The 17,815-nt window shown below is 44.9% G+C and overlaps 1 protein-coding gene across 4 annotated transcripts in view; it reads right to left on the bottom strand.

Annotated features, from left to right (window-relative positions):
* LOC8038802 (IQCJ-SCHIP1 readthrough transcript protein) overlaps positions 1–17,815 on the bottom strand; it is a 104,123-nt gene that overhangs the window by 48,414 nt on the left and 37,894 nt on the right. Inside the window, exon 1 of one of the 4 annotated variants that reach the window (XM_040499335.2) lies at positions 11,646–11,785. The exons of 2 other annotated variants lie outside the window; for them this stretch is intronic. In XM_040499335.2, the coding sequence (XP_040355269.2) occupies positions 11,646–11,783 (138 nt within the window). In that variant the 5' untranslated portion in view covers positions 11,784–11,785. Of the gene's footprint in view, positions 1–11,645; positions 11,786–17,815 lie in introns of those variants that run through there. One more of the 4 variants, XM_029982772.4, reaches the window with a different exon arrangement.

The raw sequence follows: 17,815 nt of genomic DNA, 5'->3' as shown, positions 1-17,815 counted from the left end.
GTAAACGAAGTCCAGCTACTCGAAGAGCTTGCGGCACACAACGCCAAACCAGGAAACCGGTGCTGGGAAGCGAGCCGATGCGAGATCGCGGAGCGGAGTCCTCCTCCTGACGTCACGGTACACCTCACCCAATCAGGGCGCGGCGACCGCAGCGACGCTTGTGTTCGCTCTCGGGGCTAATAGGGGGCGCTTTGAAAAACGCGCGTAACGCCGCTAGCGGGAGAGCTGGCGTTCGACAGTGAGGCGCGCTCAGCAGCCTGCGGCGCCTTTTCGCATGCGAAGCTGTGGCGGCGGAAACGCGAACGGACATAACTTTTGCTTTTTGAGCCGATAAGTTGAGAATGACGTTGCACGAGTGCTGGGGCAGATTTAAGAAGGGCATTTAGCTGTTCTCCGCTTCTTATATACTGAGTTTGAGTCGCTATCAGGGGTAATTTCTTTAGTTGCGGTCGAAAAAGCGGTCTGAGCAATTTTCCGAAAAGCAAGACGGCCGCCACCATAATTGCTCTTATAGTGGGAAATTTGTTTCGCTCGTCGCTGTAAAGGTAGGACTGCTGGGACGATGATATTTGTAGGTGAGTGACATGTTCACTAAGTTTGTGCACTAAGTGGGCCAAGTTTTTTTAAGACAGCAGGTGTGAAAGTTATGGTTCGAACGAATAAAGGAATAAAGCTGTCAGGAATATCCAATATTGGACCCAAAATGTTGTGTTATAACCGGGCGGTGCGAAGTGCAGATTTAGACGCACTGGTTCTTGGACATGACCGTAACTTGACACAACAGTTATAATACCAAAAATAGGTGGCATGGGGAAACCAGGTGGAAATTTGGTTTGGGCGGCGTAACTGAATGGGAAACGGTTTTGACCGTGAAAGGGCTGTCAAGTGAATACCACTCGTCGTGGGAGATGGAGACTTCACAGGTAGGAAGGGACTAGTGCACTGTACTTCCAATTGTAACAACGTTACGAAAGGTGGTTTCAAAGCCGAGAAAACCAAGTTGCCGGCCAACACATGGTTTGGCCGTCAAAGGCATTTGCGGTCAGCTGTTGTGTAGTGATCTGGTTGTGCGAGGTGCTGATTTTCGGCACACAGGTACTTTGACAACCTAACTTGACAAAACACTTATTATGCCTAAAAGAGGTGGCATAGTTTAACCAGGTGGAAATATTTTTGGACAACGTAACTAAATTGGAACCGGTTTTGACCGTCAAAGGCTGTCAAGAGAATACCACTCATCATGGTCGGGAGGTGCACACTGTGACTTTACAGGTAGGAAGGGACCAGTGGACGGTACTTCCAGTTCGAACAACTTTGCGATAGGGGGCTCTAAAGCCGAGAAAAAAAAATTGTTGTTTACAAGACTCGGTGTGTCAGCTTTTCCATATCTAAAAGTAGGCTGATCAAAAAAAAAAAAAAAAGCACGAGCACCACATAAACTTCGATACTCAAACATCGATTGTCCAGTGTTTCTAATTTTCATTGTATTTTTTTTCTTTATTTTCTCATTTTCATTGTAGTTTTCCCTAGATTCATATCTGTCACTTTTTGTACCATCCGAATCTTTCTTCATGAAGTGCAGACTGCGTGCCATACTGGTCCAGAAATATCATCGACACGTACGATGGGAACGAAACTTCTTTGGAGGGCATTCCTTCAATGAAATTTGCACTGCATACCCGCGAGTGTGGGATGGCATTTCAGTTCCAGCTGAGTTATGTAGGCGTTACTGGTACGAAAACAAGCGCAGAGCGCAAAGCGGTAGTGTAGAATATGTCAGCTGTGCCGATACAGTGGCAGACATGATCGGGAGACCAAATTTCTCGCGTCGTACGGCACGGGTCAATCGTTGTCACTGTCCCACAAAACGTCGGCGACGTGAAAAACTGTGAAATTTCGTCCCCACGAGATACGACGCATAACTATTGGAGCACTTAACGACGCAGCACTTTATGCTGTCAACCCAGCGCAACCGCACCGCTCCGAGTTCAATGCGTACCAATGTACGCGGCGTGGTTTCGTTTCGCTGGGGCTCTCACTGCCTACCTTCGGTAACGGCCGCGCGGCGACGCGCCGGTCGCGTCGCACGGAGTGTATACGCTTTACACACGCGCCAAATTACAGCCGCCATTACTGACCTTCTCTTGCCTTTCCCAGATGCCCAGCCACTGAAGCGGGCGTTGAAAAGCCTCCAGAAAGGCCAATGCTGTGAGAAGGACACTATAGAAACTAAAATGGAAATAAGCTGCCCCGCTATGGTAACGATGAAGTGAAGTAAACGTAATTAGAGGAAACAAGAACTGAAGGTCGGTTATGGCGGCGCCCATGCACAGCTGCTGCAAAGCGTTTATAAAAGTAGGTTCAACCCTAAGTTTATAGTGTGTACGCACTCACGGGACTAATCAAACGCCTTTTTTTTCATCACCTCACGTTGTTCTCCGCGCGTGGGTATGGGTGGGTGGGAGTGTGATCCTGTTGTGAAAGGTAGTGAAAGGTAGGGTGAGTGAAAGGGGACGCTTGGCAAACGAAACAAGCGGGGAACAAGAAAGCGCGTTACAGCAACACCCCTTAGTGCTGAAAATTTCTACGTCACGTTCCGGAGGTCAGCTTGGGTCACACGTTGAACACGAGTGCAGCATCAAATACGTGTCAAACCGAAATTATTGTTTCTTTCTTCGACAACCAAATGTTGTAAGAACTACTTCGTGCAGCTCATAAACGTGCGCAAAACTTTTTTTTTTTTTTGACGTGATGAAATTTGTTGGTTGACTTCACTTCGAAATCTCGACACTCCACTAGTTCGGCGAACATTGGACGTTTTTGCAAAGTCCGGCGAAATTCGACTTATGAACAGTTTTTTTCCGGATTCTACAAAAAGATTTGAAATTTGAAATTTTGGGAAAGAAACAAAGTTTAGAAAAGAGCTTATTTTATACTTCATAAAATGATTACCAACGTTTACAAGACATAAAGCAAACAATTCGTACTTTTTACGCTTTTGTTAGTTAGTAATGCAAACCAGTGAAGCAATAAATCCAACAAATATTGCGCTTTTAATCTGCCAGGTGGTGTCGGCTCGTTTTCAAATTTTGGCTCATGCGCACGAAAGTCGAACTACCGTCGGCCTTTTGTCGAACATCGCGTTGAAAGTTCGAGAAAGTCGAACTTGGTCCAACTCGAACCTTGGAAGGTTCGAAAAATCCCTAGCGACAACGAGTATAGTGTTTATGCTTATTTATTGATGTCCACCAACAGCAACATGTCTTCCCGATGGTGCATCTCAACCAGACTTGTACAAGGTACTCAAAAGAAGTATTTAATGTAAGTTACTGAATACCCGGTTAAAAATTAACTGAGTAGAGTACTAAATACTCATAAAAGTATCCCGTTACTTCCAAGATACTCTCAAGTTACAAATTATTATATAAATCAGAGTCACCTAGCTGTTCGACAATAAAAGGAAATAGAAAAAAACGCCTTTGCTAAAAAGGTTAATTCACTAGAAGGAACAGTTGCTTCTCGAAGTCTTCGTCGGACAGCCTGCCCCTGTTCTTTTTGAACACGTGACCGCCGACGCTGAACAGGGACTGTATGGAGGCGTTGGAAGGCACAACAACGTTGTACCTCAAGAAATGGTAATGAAGTGTGGAGTACTTCGTCATTTCCGTCATCTTTTTGTTCCTATCGTCGTAGTGGAAGTAAGACGACAACTGATGTGTAGCAGCGCCATGGCTGTTCCGTGAAGGCACAGACTGCTCGAACGAGAAAAAAAATCCTCGTGCTCTTCTGTAGGCCGGCGTTCCTCTGTCATCGGGGTCGACGACTGTCGGAGCCTGGAGACCTCGTCATTCATCAATTGGTCCACCATCTCGCGTTGGCCGTCCAGGACCCCGAGAAGCTTGAATAGAGGCACCAGAACCGGGCTGGTGATCAGGGATCTAACACGATCTAGAGTCCTCATTCGAAGGAATATTCGCGCGCGCTCGTGCCACGCCCACTCATCTTGAAGTTCCCGAACCTGCAGCGAAAGGTGTTCCGGCTTCCGCTAAGCTGAGAAGCATAGCTAAGGAACTGAAGTTTGTCACTTTTAGAGGCGCCCGTTCCCGGGTTAAGCGGCGTCGGCGTCGGCATCGGCGTCGGCGTAATTAACCGCCGCGTTGCGTTATGAGACGTCAGAATTTCCCCGCTAAATTTAGCGAGTTAAGTTTCCCCGCTAAAGTTAGCGGGGAAATCGACGTCACGTGATCTCAACACCAATTCAGTTTCCCCGCTAAATTTAGCGAGGAAAATGACGTCACGACATCGTGTCCCGTCACCCATGAACAAATTCAGCGGCAGGAGTAGAGGAGGAGGAATGGAGGAAAAGGAGAGAAGGAGGAGGAGGAGGAAGGGTGGAGGAGGACGAGAGGAGGGGAGGGTATGGGGGAGGGGGGGCATACCCTCCTTTCCGTACCCTACCCTCCTCCTCCTCAAGTGATGCGCTCTAGTTTCGAATTACAGAGATTTGTAGACGTCTTTATTTTTTTTTTTTTTTTGAACTTCACAGTTTTCTTTCGATCTTCTGAAAAAAAGCGGAAATAACTTACGAGTTACTTAAGAAGTGAGTGCAAGTTACTCGCGAGAAGTGTCTAAGTTGCGTTACTGAGTACTGATTTTTGAAAGAATTTGTAAGATACCAAGTTACTCCTAAAAGTATTTGAGATACAGTGACTTTAGTAGAGTATTTATGTTATGTACAAGTCTGATCTTAACACATACAACAACAACAAACACACACACGCACACACACGCATTCAACACTCTAACACTATACACAAAAACTACCAAACAAATAAAACACATTCCGCATAGCTTGAGGAGGTTTTGATATTACTTAGTATTTATAACCAAACAAAGTCATAAACATGTCAATTGAAGATGTGGAAATATATTATAAAGTGAGGTTTCCACTCGGGTGGGTGGCGAAACCTGGGATTGCCCACCAACCTGAGTCCCATTACCTTAAGGAGGAAGAACGCACGCAAAAGCTTACGGTAATAGACTTGAGCATTACACTTTGTCATTTAAAAGCTTGTGCAAAGCAACAAATCAGGAATGTCTCTCCTTTTCCCCCCGAAAGCGTTTCCCTTCCCGGTGCAATTAGAAGTATGTTATATTCATAATACAATTACCTTCCGAGGTGTCGGTCATACCTAACTGGAAGATGCCAGTACAGTTGGCGTCACGGCAAAACAAGATTTGGAGTATGACGAAATAGAGCACTAAACGAATGAACACTCTCGGACACTGCCGTGCGTTTAAATATAGCACGTCTGCGGGGCCTCAAGAGCTTTCCTCTTTGGGTACACACTTGCAACCTCGGTTTGTATCATACCTTGTTTAGGATTATGTAACCAGAAACAAAAAAACAACAACACCAGAACTAAACATACTTTAAGTAATTATCAATGCAGAGGGCACAAGAGAAGAACGCAGAGGGGGCCTTTATTCGTTTTACAAAGAAATAGACTACCAATAAAAATCAAATCAGAAATAGGTATTTTTTAAAATGTATTTTATGTTTTGCTTTCTATTTCTGCCACAGCTCCGAACAAAAAGCCAGCATGAATAAAGGCAGTTTCCTTTGGCGCAAGGAAAAGCGTGGGGTCGAGCGGGTTTCTATTTATGGCATTGTTAAATTCAGGTGGATGTGCCCACGATTTCCTTTTTCTTGGGGGAAAGGGGGAGGGGGGCGTTTTCGGTTATTTCAGAGACTCTAAATTGAGGACTGTGTTTTTTTTCTTGTTCTTCTTTTTTTACTTTGGCCGTTGGATTAGATAGCTTCCACCTTCAATGTGCATGAAACATCCAAGTTCTTGGCTATTCGCGCTATTGTTTTCAAAAGAATGTTTTCTATCGCGAAAGTTGGTCACTTGCATATACGTGAAAAGTGCGTGTGTGTGTGCGTGCGCGCGTGCGCGCGTGTGTGTGTGTGTGTGTGTGTGTGTGTGTGTGTGTGTGTGTGTGTGTGTGTGCGTGCGTGCGTGCGTGCGTGCGTGCGTGCGTGCGTGTGTGTGTGTGTGTGTGTGTGTGTGTGTGTGTGTGCGTGTGTGTGTGCGCGTGTGCGTGTGTGCGTGTGTGCGTGCGTGCATGCGTGTGAGGAGAAGGGGGGGATATGAGAAAGTGTACGGCAAAAGAGTAGGACAACATGGGATAAATCGTGCAGGGCCCGTTTGCTCGAAGCCGGTTAACTTTAACCGCGGTTAGAAGTTAACCGCCCTTCCTTACTAGGTAGTTACAAGTACCTAGCCAAGTTTGACGAGGGCTGGATGAGCAATAGCTCCGTGTTTTAATATGGGGTGGTAGCTGGCGTCACCTACTGGTTGTAGCGAAAATAAGTGGTTTCCGTAGAAAAAAGTTCCCGAAAAGGGGGGACCCAAAAACGCGGGCTCGGGTTTTCGCGATAAAACGCGGCATACATTTGAGCTTAAGAAACGCTTCTTGTTGGTCGTGGTACAGATGTTGGTTAAGGTAAAACTCAATTAACCCTTGTTTGAAAATCTCTAAATGTTTGTCTGTCTGAAGTGAAGACAAGCCTCGTTGAAATTTTCTTCCAAGTTCGAAAGAGGACGACGAAGTTCAGTCCTAGAAACGATAACGAAGTGAGCAGTGAAAGGCGGGCGGTACACCGTGGCAGCAAGGTTGGCCAGCATGTAAGAACTGTATATAACACCATCATAAATTGAAAACCGCGTAATTCGGCTCCGATGAAAATAGACCTATTATTAAATTACCTAAAAATCGAGGAGAACGCAGAAAGTGTAATTCTACGCTCCGCGCGCTAGTCTTCCCCATATAAAAGATTCGAAGTAAATAATTATAATAAGGCTTTGACGAATGGGGGGATCGGTGACCGAGTGGTCAAGCGCACACCAGCTCGGAGCGCGTGGAGCGAAAGCTGGCGCTGCAGAACCCAGGATCCTGGGCTCAATCCCTGCCCCTGCCCGTTTCGATCTGGATGAGCATCGTACCGGCGTGCGGTCGTGTATCACTACTTCGTGGTGCACGGTTCAACCGCTAAACCAAGGTTAGCGGTTGTACCGCACTGGCTAAATTGCTCATCTACAGCTGAGACACCAGACGACCACTGAATTAGACTAACTTCCGGCTGTATAAACATACACACAACAATTTGCTTTGCTTTGATGAACGCGCGTACAAGGCAAAATTTGTTTTAGGCATTTGCTTTTGAACAGCTACTACTGCAGATGCCAGCACGTGCAGCGCTTGGGATGCTGTCTCTTTCTGCGTGCTATCAGTACCCGGCCGATTGAGTCAAGTCAATCCACTTTCTAAAGACGTTGCCATGCCGACAATTATCGCGTTCATTTAGTCTTCGGAAGGGCCAGAATCGAAAGACAATCTAAAAAATGCGGCGAGGTGATTTCTCATGTTTTGCGTTGTAGGTGAGGTAAGCCCAAAGCGAAAGCCTACTGCACCATTCATTGCCGACTAACGAGCCCGATATTGCAGCTGCTACGACATATTAGCGAGTTTTAGTAGACCGTGTTTCCCGCTCCGCTAAGCCCCTCCGCTACCCGGAACTCTACAGCCAAGGCCATCGGCGCGCAGGCGCAGTGGCGGTTTCTTCGTAGCGGAGGGCTAGCGGAGCGGGAAACACGGTCTACTAAAACTCCCTATTCGCTCCAAAGCGAGCGGGGCTCGCTGGACGGGGCACCGCCATGTTTCCCCGCCGTCTTTACTCTGCCGCTCACGTGACCTCAAATTTCCCCTCGTAGGAAAATGCGGTTAACTTTTAACCGTGGTAAGAAGAGTCAACCGGCTTCGAGCAAACGGGCCCAAAGGTCAGAGGGGGACAACACCAGAAAGGGATACGCGTCACTTTTGTCTGCCGTAATGATGCAATATCACGAGCTGGCAATGGCAGACGTACAAAGACGATAAGAGCTGTGACATGCACTTTTGGCGCCGCCTGATTGACTCCGGCGAATCGTTTCGTTGGCAGCGGTTGGACCTATTAGAGAGTTTTAGGAAACCGTTTTCGCACATCCGATACGGTACGACGGGCCCTCCGGTACGCACTAAGCATGCGCTGCTTCAGAAGACTGTCATATGCACAGTCCGCAGAATATACTCGCGTATGCGCAGTTAGTACCAGATGATCCATCGTACCGTATCGGATGTGCAAAAACGGTTCCCTAAAACTCCCTAATAAGGTCTTTTAGCGAACCGTTAGCGTGTTACGCGTAGCACGCAATAACTGAGCCTTTGAAGCCTTTAAGCGCGCGCCCGAGGGACATACTGTGACCGCGGGGCGCACGCTTTAATGTATGCTTCAAAGGCTCCGGTATAGTGCGGTACGCGGAACACGCTAACGGTTCGCTAAAAGTCCCTAATGTGAAACCGGGTATAGGTTCATGGACACTGCCGTTTTAAAATGAATGCATGATGAGTCGAGGTTTTGGAAAATTTGTTGGTACTTTGGTCAACGTCGGTGAATTGACCCACGGGAGTATGTGATACTCTCTAGAGAAAGGTGAACAGACGATTGGTGAGAAGAATTGCGGTTTAGCAGAATTGCGATTAATGCGATCGTGACAAGGAAGCCGTAAGCCAATTGGCGGGCAAACCGATTCTTTATAAGATTCCGTTTCTTATACTGCCTCGGTTCGAATGTGAAGAGGGGTTTTCCTCGGTGCTGTCTGCCGATTTCGCCTTTCGTAGAAGTTCAACTTCGTTCCTTTGTAACAAGAGGAATCACGGAAGCGTCTAACTAATCTATCAGCCTGTATAGAGAGCTGAGCCTGGTCATTTTTACCGACTTGGAGTTTCCTCGATGGCCATGTACTTTCCTTGTTCTCAGGGTACAATAACGGAATCGAAGAAAAAAAATTTATTCGTCAGACTGTATCATTATTTGTTTACAGGTGTATGTATCTGTTGTTTTTTTTGTATTTCAATCGCAATCTTTTTTTTCTTCTTTGTTGCAATGCGACTGGGATCGATCTAACACATAAAAGAAAAGACGCAAGTTGCGTCTTTCGTTCCAAGTTACTGAGACGTTAAACCGGGCTATTTTTTTGAAAACCGCATTAGCAAAAGCGTGTTTCAAGTATCTCATAAGTCTGATAAACATTACATGTTTACCAGACACAACATATCTGAAATGTTTCGTTTCCCAATAGGGCAAGCTTCATAGTGATAGACGGTTCCAGGCCGAAGAGAACACTATACTTCATCTGAGAAGTTCCGTGCCCTGCAATGGAAGCTGCATACCTATATTGGCAGAGCGAGCACATCACAAAATTGTATCACTATGCGCTTTTGCTTTCTGTTCATCGTATATGTTTTTTCTTGTTTTTTTTTCTATGTTAGCCGCGGCTGGAGAGAGAGAAAGATATATATATATATAATAGGTGCATTTTAGAAAGATGTCGTTTAGGAAGGACGCCGGCTACCCCACAACAAAAAGAAAAGAGAGAAAGAGGGAGAGAAAGAAAGAGAAAGAGAGAAAAGAAAAAATGGGGAGAGACAAAAAGTGTAAAGTATAATGTACGTAATAAATAAAGGTACATAAAAGTGGGACAGTGAGGTATAGAACAAGGACATACCATAGTGTAGCACGAAATATCCCAGTCCGAGCTCGATTCGCCGAGCACACCACATCACAGTTAGATGTTGTCAGACTGACGCATATACCCGCATTTATTCACTCTTGCAGCTAAGTTTATCGAAACACTTAATAGTTATTTATGATTTCAGTGTCCTTCAGAAAGTTACACAAGATTTTTGAGAGCACGTTTGCGCATTTTCCGCGAACGTGACATAGGTTTGCCCAAAGACATGGGTTTGCCATTTATCGCTTGAAGAGGAACCTCCATCCTGCGTCTCTCGTGTTTAAAGTGTTCACAATCCAGGATAACGTGCTGCACGTCTCGATAGGGGTCACCACATTCGCCCCTTGGAGAACCACGTCGTTTGATTCGAAATGAAAGGCTGTTGGTAGAAGCAAACTCTAGTCGAAGCCGATGGATGACCACGTCATATTTTCTTTTCATTCCGGTGTGAGGTGGAAGTTTGAGGTCTGGATCGATGTACGGGAGGAGAGTTTCCCTTGAAGTTTCATTTAACCAGCATTTCAGGGAGCGTTGCTCACGCAGGTGACGAGGAAGTGTCTCGGTGTAAACTCTGTCAGTTCCATGTAACCGCGACTGGTAATTAGAATCGCTGCATAAACGATTTAAATAATTTTCACCGGTGCCAGCGAAGGGTCCTAGTGTGTTACAGCTAATACTTGTTTGGGATATGGTGTGTATCATTTTAGGGAACCGAATAAACACTGTGTGATTCATCATCTGCTTGTTGTTTTGACATTGGATTTTTACGTGAACGCGCCAGGCGTCTGACCATAAAGCCTTGGCCCCGTCACTTATGCATCAGATAAACGACAGTTCGCAGACACCGTTCAAACGTTGGTCACCGCGGTACACGCGTTTCGTATGCGGCGTGCCCAGCTATCCTTTGATTTGGTTGCCATGCGGCATGAAGCTCGGTTGTTGTGGTGACTCGCACTCAAATCTGTCTGTAGACATTTCTACACCTCGTCGTATTCTTAACGTTTCTACACTTCGTATTTTTTTTTTTCAGACGTTTGTACACTCTGTCGTTTTCTTTCCAGCCGTTACTACTCTTCGTCACTTTCTTAACGACGGTCCACAGACTGACTAATTTGCCGGCCTCCTCCAGCAGGGCTCCTAAAACATTCAAAGCGACTTGCTTGGGCTCGCTGGGATAATATAAAGGCTTACAGCGGTACCACTATAGATGTACTATCGCGGACAATATCAGTTGAAACAGACCCTCGTGCCTCTTTGGTGTACGTCTGCCAACTTTTGAGAGAGCCGTGTCCCGAACGTGAAATGGAATGCGAAGTTGAGGTCCCATACTTCTGACTATTCGGGGACTTCTTAGTAAACCGTTACCGTGTTCCGCGTACCTCAGCACAGAGCCTTTGAAGCGCCTGCTTTTAAGCGCGGGCCCCGAGGTCACGGTATCACCCGGACGCACGCTTAAAAGCATGATTCGAAGGCTCCGGTAATGCGGTACGCGGAACACGGTAACTGTTTCCTAAAAGTCCCCTAAATTGAGAGATAATAAAGGTTGTGGAGACCACAGGAAAAAAACAAACAAAAAAACAGGACGGATCGGGGGTTTTAGCTATTATCCTAAGGGGGTACCATAGCTCCTTAAAAAACTCTATGCTCTTATATAAACAAATAAAATAAAATAACGGTAAACGAAATGATATGGGCTGATTGTCGGAGGTTAAGTTGCACCCCCTTCTGTTTTCGCGTCACTGACAGTCAGTCTGGCCGCCGGTGGACACCGCGCGCAATGCCCAAGCAAGGTTTTAAGACGCGCACCAGTCGACCTCCATCGGCCCTCCTCGGCCAAAGATGTTTTGGCTCGGCAACACGCGACGAACGACGGAGCTCCGAGGAGCCGCCCCGAACGACCCAGGGCTCCCCACCGCGCCGCAGCCCGTATTCTGCGCGGCTTCGTCAGAACGAGCGACTGGAGAGAGATCGATATCGAAAGCAGCCCAGAACGCACGTTACCGCGAGACACTTTCTCTAGATGCTCACCTGTGGGTTTGTGCGCCCATGCCGCCGCGAAGCAGGCGGGAAACAGTAAAACCCGCTACATTGCGGCCTCCAATGGCGGCAGTCGCGAGGATGGGAGAGCAGAGCCTCCTCTCTCATCCTCTCTCTTTCGCTTTCCATTCTCTCTCTCTCGAACGCTGGCTTTTTTTTTTTCTTTTTTCTTTTCATCCATGCTCTCTTCCATTTTCTTTCGTCTTCAGAGCATCATAGAGAAATCATCCCTGCGTCGGGGTATCCTACACCTAATTAGCGTATGCGCGAAGCCTCTTATCATTTCGTAGAGCATATCGGAACGAGTTTCTTTTTTAATATTTTTTCTTCTTTAGGGTCAGACTTTTTTTTTTTTTTTTCGTTTACAAAATTCAGTTGAATGCTCTCGTAAAAAATAAAATCGACCCTATTTAAATCACAATGAAAGTTTTAAGTAACGAGGTGAATAGAAACGTATAAATGAATTAGCAAAAAAAAAAAAAAAGAGTTTATTTTGTTTTGTGTTTTCAGTCGAGTTTCTACGCGGTTGCTGCGTATAATTTGGTGTTATATGCCCTATATATGAAACAACAAGGGAGCAAGGGCCTTCGTCAGTCTGTTATACAGCTTTTTTTTTTTTCTTGCTTCTGCCATTCGTGTACCCGGATGGGAATAATTAAAGTTTTTCCTAACACTGAGCCTAGGAGGAATCAAATATTAAACAACACGACCCACAAAAAAAAAAAATAATAATAAAGAAGAGATTTTTGGTGTCGTGTTGTCCCTTATACCTTTCTTGCTCCGTTTCATGTTTTGATGAACCGCAACGGACGTTACGAATCATGAGAGCCAATCCAACGCCGTGGGAGCGTCACGTGACCTCTGGAAGGGACGCCTCTACGTTTGGAAGAATGAGGGGGGGTTAGTCACGTGATACTTTCAAAGCGTGTGATTGGCTGGGATGGCTCTTAGCGTTCATTGCGGTCCATCGTAAGGTGAGACAGAGTATATAATCAGAGGGTTTAGATTCGTATGTTTCCTCCAAAACAGGTCGCCTGCTCACGTTCGCATCTGTCAAATGCCGCTGATATCTCGAGACTCGCTTTGGGAGGAGCTACTTCCGGACGTTTCAGAGCACGGAGTTCAAGAAGACATCTCCGGACCGGGGGTTTAGAATCCGAAAGGATAAGCAAGGCTCTGCTTTCTGTCAGCTCTCCGGTGAGGAGAGAGCTGGAAGGGGAAGTGACGCCCCCGAAATACCGCAATTCCCCTCCCTCTCTCTCTCTTGTACGCTTTTTAGTATCTTCGCCGTTGCGCTCTGTGGCTCTGTTCGCATCAGAGCGCGAGACAGGCCCGTCCTCGGCGGTGTGTCTCCGTAATTTCAATCTCTCCGGTTCGAGGGGACGTCACGGGACATTGTTCGTTTTGTCGTTCGTTTCGGACGAAGCCCTAGTGAGGCTCGGCAAGAGAGAAGTCTCCGTCAACACGGGCTCAGGGAGAGACCCCCACGGAGCGATCCATCAACGGGACGGCGGAAATGACGTCATCGCTGAACCGACAGCCGTTTCTCGTCTGGGCCCTGGGGTGGGGGAGGTGGGGGAAGAACGTGGGAGGATCGATGCGGGAGGGCGACGACTAGGGACATCTCTCGGTGGACTGGGAATTAGACGATGCAACGAAGCCCGCTTAAAGGTGCAGACATTTTGACCGTGTATAATGTGTAACCACGAATATGAAATACGAGGTTTTTGTTTTGGCTGTCCCAGGCTTTTCTATAAACGGCGTGTCGACTGGCTGCGAATGGTGACCCGTTGTTGCGAGTCTAACGTATCTAGCCAAAACACGTATTAAAAAGAGGAAGAAGATATGGGCGATGTAAAGACACACACAACACGGACGGACGACGTTTTGGGAAATGGTGACTTTTATTTTAGTCTTCGTAGCGACGAAAAATGTAGTCAGAATATTTTTTTGCTACCCACATTGTATTACTGCGTAGTGCGTATGAAAATACCGCATATCTTATGATGATCTTTTCAAGGTGAAGCAGACTCGGCTACACGGTCGAGCAATCTAAAATTTATTCCAAATTTGTGTTTCTCTAGTCGTATGGATAGATCTAGATTGGTACAATGATTATCTGAAGAATAAAATATTAAAAACGCTATTTTTTGCGGCAGGACGACAGTCCACGGATTCAGATGGAGCACTGGACATCGCCTCACCTGTTTATCCCATGCAATAAAAGAGTTCTCACGCGGCTGCTTAGCCAAGGAAGAAGTGAAAAACAAATTACTGATAACCCGTGCGTGATATTTGCGTTAACGTGCTTTTAATTATATATTATCACACGGCACAGGCAACGTAAAACACATTAAAAAGTTTTTCTCTCTGCACAAAGTGTTTTTACTAGACGGATTTTGATACTACATATGGGCAGGTTTTTATATTTATAGGAGAACCTTTTATAAAATGCGCTGACTCATATTTTGTCACACTAAATTGTAAGAGTGAATATATATATAAAATAACATCTATGTGTGAAAAAAACAACAAAAAAACAACAACACAAGAGCTTGTACATAGCCTCCTTGTGGCTTTACTCGTAAGTGCTTTTGCTATATTTGCAATGCAGTTAATATCATTTCAAATTAATTCAATTTATATTAAAATATTGCATTATAACACGGATGTTTCATCTAATAATATAGATAATTTAAATTAATTGTATTTAAAGGTTTAGAGAATTTATACAAAAAAAAAAAGACGCCAAGCTTTCACACTTAAAAAAAATATATGAGACAGAAACAACAGAAAGTGGGTGCTAGTGTGTATGCGATCGGGTATAGAGTAAACAAAACAATAAAACAGTATATATTGTACTTATATAGAAATAAAAAAAAATATTCTAACCAAATAAACAATAAAATAAGATATATTGTACTTATATAGAAATTAAAAAATTCTAATAAAATACTTCAAAAGGTGTCCAAACGTTTCGACACCAGCTGCTTGTTTCTTCTTCATGGTTGACTGAATCGCCTATCTTCGGTTTGTTCAGATGTCTCGTTGCACCAACCTTCAAAACAAACCTAAAATCCTCACGATGTTTCTTTTTTATCTCTGTCAATCTAAATGCACCCTGTATCAAATATAGTAAAAATTGAGAAACGTTGTACTATTCCAAAAATACAAAAAAAAAATAGTAATATTGTATCCCGGGCGAACTGAATAATTATTTTCTTGGTGCCTAAGCACGTCATATAAGAAAACATCGCTTCGTTTTACAAACGCCAAGGAACGTGATAAACGTGTCAAATAAATCTCATATGCTCGAATGAGGACATAAAAAATTCACTTTCGTTTATTACCCTGTTACACGAGTCAACTTCTAAAAAGCTACCGCGGTTATATTTGCTTATGTACTACGTAACTTACTAAAGCAAAAAACAAACAAGAAATGAGGGCTTAGTATCAAGAGCTGACGCTTCATATTGACGTTTCGAGCATCGTCGCATTCAGAGGATCTGGCTGGTTTGCCACATTGTATGAATTACGCACGATGCATTTGTGCAATGAGAAACTTACGCCGACATTGATTGTCCTAAATGAATTATGATTTATATTTTGTAGTCCGTTGCAATTCCAGAAGGTAGGGCGAGGGAAAGGAAGGTTGGGGAGGAGGAAGCAGAAGGAACGCTGGAGAGGAGAGGGGGAAGCTCCTTCTCTCTCCAGCCTTCCCTCTGCTTCCTCGTCCCCGGCCTCCCTTTCCCTCGTCCTACCTTATTGAGTTGCGACGGGCTATAGTTCGTGTCTCACAAGCAGGCCTAGAAGGTGGAGGAACACGCGGCGACTGTTATTATAACCTTCATGTTTTCATGCTTTCATGATGGTTATTATAACCTTCATGCTTCGCGTTCCATTGCGGGACTGCTTGTCTCTCACAAAAGCATTACAAGCTTAGATGCTCGCATTGCTTTTCTCCGTTGGATGTCCGTCATTCAAGTTTCTGGTTAGGGTTACAATTAACTCGTGTCTTTTTATTCTTTGGCACATTTCTTCACTGGGTATTACTTGACTTTCTTAGAAGCTTAGAAATGTTGCGCGGAGTAAACCCATTAAAAATTATTAACCATAAATGGGCAAACTCTACCCCTGTGAGACACGGCTTTTGTCATTAACTGACGATCTTCCTTCTGTCCTTGATTGAGGGTCCCAAGTTGAATGTGTTTTTCTAGTTCTTTCCAAGGCTTTTGATAAAGTTCCTCACCAGCTGCTTCTGTTAAAACTTAACAAAGTATGTATTGATCCTAAAGTACGTAGTTGCTTGGATAGCCTGTTTTCTAACTAACCGATATCAGTCTGTTGCTGCTGATAAGAACACGTTACCCCTCACTTCCGTCACATACGGCGTTTCTCAAGGATCCGTATCAGGACCCCTACTGCTTCTCATTTACATAAATGACCTCCTTAATTGCGTCTCATCATTAATTCATCTTTTCGCTGACGACTGTGTGATATGTACTAAATCCACTAACGATTCTGGTGTTTTAAAGCTCCAGACAGATATCAGTGCTGTTTACCACTGGTGTGTACTTTGGAATATGGAACTTAACATTACAAATTGTTAAGTTATTAGGATATTGCGCACTAATCCTCGTTTTCCTTTCTACTATCTCAACAACGTCCCCTTGGCCCTTGTTTCTTTTTTATAAATATTTTGTCGGTCACATTACTTGCAACATCTCCTGGAAACTGCTTGTTGAATATGTTATCAATAACGCTAACCGCATGCTAGGTTACCTGAAAAGAAACTTTGCTTTCTCACCGTCAGCATTAAAATTCACACTGTATAAATCTTTCGTTCGCTCCAAATCAGACGATATGCTTCTTCTACCTTAGACCCCAGTCAGTATAATCTAATTAATGCTCTGACAGCGGCACAAAACAGTTCTGCTTGTTTGATTCTAGGTAACTATCATCGCACTGCAAGTGTAAGCGCCATAAAAATCCTCTTGTTCATGCCTAACCTCTCTCTCCGACGTAAAGTTGATCGTTTATGCCTCTTTCACAAGATCTACCATGCTAACCCGTGATTAAAGCCATGTCTTTTCATCCCACTGTTCTACATTTCACCTCGCATTGATCATCACCTCCAAGTTAATATTTGTAAGCGTAATAATATCGTATTTCTACAGTCATTCGTTCCTAAAACGTTTTTGGAATAGAATCACCTTCCGAATTCGGTAATTTATATTGTTGATATTCAAATGTATAAAAATGCTATAACCACTCTGCAGTATCCTGAGCCGTCATGGTACCTTATGTGTTCTGCCCATTTGTTTCTTTTATTTTTGTGTTATTTTGTTACTCCCACTCCGCTCTTTAATGCCTATTGGCCCTGAGGGATTTTAAATAAATATACAAACAAATAAGCAAATAAATAAACGCAACTTTCAAATGGTTTTAAACCTCAGACTACCAATGATAGTAGGCTGGGCACAACTATATCATTCTTGACATACGTCGCCCTAAAAGCGTACTAATTCTAAAAAAAGAAACAGAAAAAGAAACAATTCTATCCATCACTGCGCTTGCGCAAAAGCTGGGATCGTGGGAAGTGGAACGTCCGCGCAAGCGCCGTGCTGATGGCAGAGCTACACGTTGTGCTATATCATTTGACGTGAAGCACGAGATACCAACCTTCAAAAACGCTTTAGCGCCACGAACGGCCGCATGTAAATCGCTCATGGACACTGCTCCGTCAAGTGCCCCTCACTGCTATTGTTTGTTTGGCAGGCCGACTGTCACAGAAGGGAGCGTCATTCCCCCCGGAGGGGTTGGACCTCAAGTGACTCAGCGAGCTGGGACTGCGCCTGTCAGGACCACGCTGCCGCAACGTGACACCCTCCCCACGCACACCCCGATGCCTGGTCCTTGAGTCATCCCTGCATCCCCCCTCCTCCCCCTTGTTCCAGGGCGAGCCGAAGATTGAATAATATTATATAAAATAAAGCGTCGCTCCCTGGCTTATGCGAAGTAAGGAATCGGGGAACAGAGCCAGTGCTAATTTCCAAGCTGCGTATGCAGCGAGAAGGCGTAAAACGACGCCATTGCAGCCTTTGCGACCATGATTTTTCGCTTTGGCAAGGTACTGGTATTGGAAAGAAACAATCGTGGCA

Source organism: Ixodes scapularis, unplaced genomic scaffold (genome assembly GCF_016920785.2).
Source record: "Ixodes scapularis isolate PalLabHiFi unplaced genomic scaffold, ASM1692078v2 PGA_scaffold5__190_contigs__length_132052651, whole genome shotgun sequence".
In the NCBI taxonomy this organism is placed as follows: Eukaryota; Metazoa; Arthropoda; class Arachnida; order Ixodida; family Ixodidae; genus Ixodes; species Ixodes scapularis.
The sequence above is the reverse complement of the archived record's forward strand: the minus strand, read 5'-3'. Positions and strand labels throughout refer to the sequence as shown.